The sequence below is a fragment of the Orycteropus afer genome, unplaced genomic scaffold (genome assembly GCF_000298275.1).
Source record: "Orycteropus afer afer isolate SDZICR_OR568_19922 unplaced genomic scaffold, OryAfe1.0 scaffold00497, whole genome shotgun sequence".
Classification (NCBI taxonomy): Eukaryota; Metazoa; Chordata; class Mammalia; order Tubulidentata; family Orycteropodidae; genus Orycteropus; species Orycteropus afer.
This window is the reverse complement of record NW_006922084.1, coordinates 380,382-383,330: the sequence shown is the minus strand read 5'-3', so window position 1 is coordinate 383,330 and position 2,949 is coordinate 380,382. Positions and strand designations below refer to the sequence as shown.

General features: G+C 49.4%; 1 protein-coding gene across 1 annotated transcript in view; it reads left to right on the top strand.

Annotated features, from left to right (window-relative positions):
* The window catches only part of SEL1L3 (SEL1L family member 3), a 253,483-nt gene that overhangs the window by 205,747 nt on the left and 44,787 nt on the right, over positions 1 to 2,949 (top strand). The window contains exons 15-16 of the mRNA XM_007955282.1: positions 1,173 to 1,349; positions 2,646 to 2,680. Of these exons, the coding sequence (XP_007953473.1) occupies positions 1,173 to 1,349; positions 2,646 to 2,680 (212 nt within the window). The remainder of the gene's footprint in view (positions 1 to 1,172; positions 1,350 to 2,645; positions 2,681 to 2,949) is intronic.

Here is a 2,949-nt window from a genome sequence, read left to right as displayed (position 1 = left end):
AGGCTATAGATGTTGATAGAAGCAGACTGCCACATCTTTCTCCCACAGAATGGCTGGTGGGTTTGAACCTGTGATCTTTCTGTTGGCAGTCGAACGCTTTAACCCCTGTACTACCAGGGATCCTTCATTAAGATTACAGCCAAGAACACCCTATGGAACAGTTCCACTCAATAACGCATGGGATCACCATGAGTCAGAGTCAATTAGACCACAACAGGTTTGGGTTTTGGTTTTTTGAAACTCTGACTTCCCAAGCCTCACAGGTGCAAGAATGCTATTGGCCCTCCATATCGCCCGCCCCACCCCCCACTTGTTCTTGGTCTTTGGGCCTGGCAGAGGTGAGGAACGAGTGCACCAGGTGCTGGTGCTCAGGTGTGCACACTGTCTGGATGGAGGAGGTTCCCTGAGGTGTCCTCACCCCAGCAGGGCCTCACAGCCAGGCTGGAGGGGGCCATACCGAAGGAAGTGGGAACACTGGCAGAATCAACTCAGCAAGAGCAGGAAGGCTCGAGGCTGTATGTTCATGGGCAGGCCCTTCCCTGGTACCTGACACAGGTTGAGACACAGTTCTGAAGCCTTCTTCCCTCCTTTCGCGCCCCCCCTCCTGCCTCTGTCCCTCTCAGCCTCTGAAGCCCCCGTCAGAACCAAGGATACTTAGTAGTCTGACAGCACTTGTCCTCAGCAAGTAGGCTGTTGCGGCTGCCCCCTCTGAGGGCTGGTTGGTGTTCAGGTCAGAGTAATCAACAGATGGACAGGCGGGTCACCTAGAAACCGTTCCTGGCAGGGCAGGCTTCAGGCCTGCTGTCACAGTCCAGCGCTCATGAATGCATGCATTCCAAGGGCACTGTTGGTACCGCAGGCATTGAGGGCCTTCTGTGGACAAGGGCATCTCATAAGAGTCCATAGGACTGAGTGATGATTGGGGGCCAGCCTCACTGTGGAGCTGGTACTGAATTCTCAGCAGCAGCCAGATGAAATCCATCTGGGAAGACTGTGAGGCAGGTTTCTGTTTTCTAACTTAGCTTTTCTTGAATGCCATCTGCCCCAGACAAGGCAAAGGGTGGGGTTTGCTCAGACTCGGGCAGAGTGGTTTGACAGCAATTGCTTCCAGAGGCTCTTTAGATTTCATTTCTTTAAAATCATAATTTTTTTCTTGTTTTTCTAAAATTCAGGGATTGCATCAGGCAGTCAATGGCCTGGGATGGTATTACCACAAATTCAAGAAAAATTATGCCAAAGCTGCCAAGTACTGGTTAAAAGCAGAAGAAATGGGGAACCCAGATGCGTCGTACAATCTTGGCGTCCTGTATTTAGATGGCATTTTCCCAGGCGTCCCCGGAAGGAATCAAGTGAGTATTGAGACCAGCTCTGCAGCTTCTAGTCAGCCTCCCGGCTGTCAGGCCCTGGCAAAAGGTGAACTGTGTGCCCAGGTTAGACTAGGCACCCTGGGTGGTACAGCCACAACGCAAGCCACAGACTCCATCTTCAAGGAGCTCAAAGGTCCAGTTAGGAAGACAAGTCAGTGAAGAGCAAAGGACGACATGTAATCACGTACCATGCATGTGCTAAATAGCATGATCCCAACAGAGTTCTGAAAAGGAGAAAGAGCTAGGAAGGCTTCACGGAGGAGGAATGCTTGACCAGAGGGGAGGAAAGGGAGCAACAAGGTGAGAATGAGCCTTATCTGTTTAAGCAAGAGATGGTGCACAAAGTGATCTTACAAGAAGCAAAGAGCTGGATCCACATTTAGTGACAATGACGGCAGCAGTGACATGATGTGGTAATTCTGGACTCCTTTATTGTGTGACCCTGTGCAGAGCACTTTACCTGTAGTCTTGGTTAATCCTAACCGCCCTCTGTGAAGGCTGCTGTTATGATGTTCATTTGACAGGATAAGCTCCTGAGGCTGTGAGAGGCTATTTATTTACTCAGGCGCAGGCTTAGTGGGCTCTGGACCTGAACCCAGTGTGAAGTGGAAGCCCTTGTTATTGATAATAATACTGATGGTGGCAATAATAACCCAAGCACCATTACCTTCAACATCATTTATTGATTTTATTCAGTGAACTTATGAAGCTGTCCTGTGCCAGGCACTGTTCTAGACTCTGGGGATACCGCAGCAAACAAACTAGGTAGTCACTACTCTTATGAGGCTTACATTCCAGTAGGGGAGAAAGACAGTAAACAAATAAATACATGCTAGAAGGGGAGGAGGAGCTCTAGTAGTGCACTGCCTAAGGCATTCGACTGCTAACCAGAAGGCTGGTGGTTCAAATCCGCCAGCCACGCCATGGAAGGAAGACTGGGCAATCTACTTTCATAAAAATTTACTGCCTCGGAAACTCAATGGGGGTCGCTAAGAGTCGGATTCGACTCCTGGCAGTGGGTTTTGGTCAGAAGAGGAGGGGGTGATAAGTGTTAAGGGACAAAATAAAAGGATAAGAAAGACAGGGAGGGTGGAGATTGGGTGATACTATCTTTCAAAGGACATCAGAGAAGGCCACTTTGAAATGGTAACATTGTAGAGATTCCTACAGGAAGCCTGGGATCAAACCTTGCGGATACATTGTGGCAGAAGAACATTTTGAAAGGATACAGCCAGCACAAAGTCCTCTTCCTCCCTTTAACACCCCATCCCCCCTCAGGGAGACATAAACAGGCTTGACAAGTTTGAGGAATTGTAGAGGGCCACAGTGACTTGGAGAGAGGAGGAATGAGGGGGAGGGCTGGAAGAGGTCAGAAAGGTATTGGGACCAGGTCATGGCTTTTGCTCTGAGGGAGAGTGGAAGCCCCGGGACGGTTTTTAACAGGAACATGATATCCTGTCTTTCAAAACTAACAATCTGTCCTGGAGGAAGTGCAGCCAGAATGCGCCTTGAAAGCAAGAATGGCCAGACTGTGTTATCTACTTTGATCATGTTGTCAGAAGGGACCATTCCCTGGAGAAGG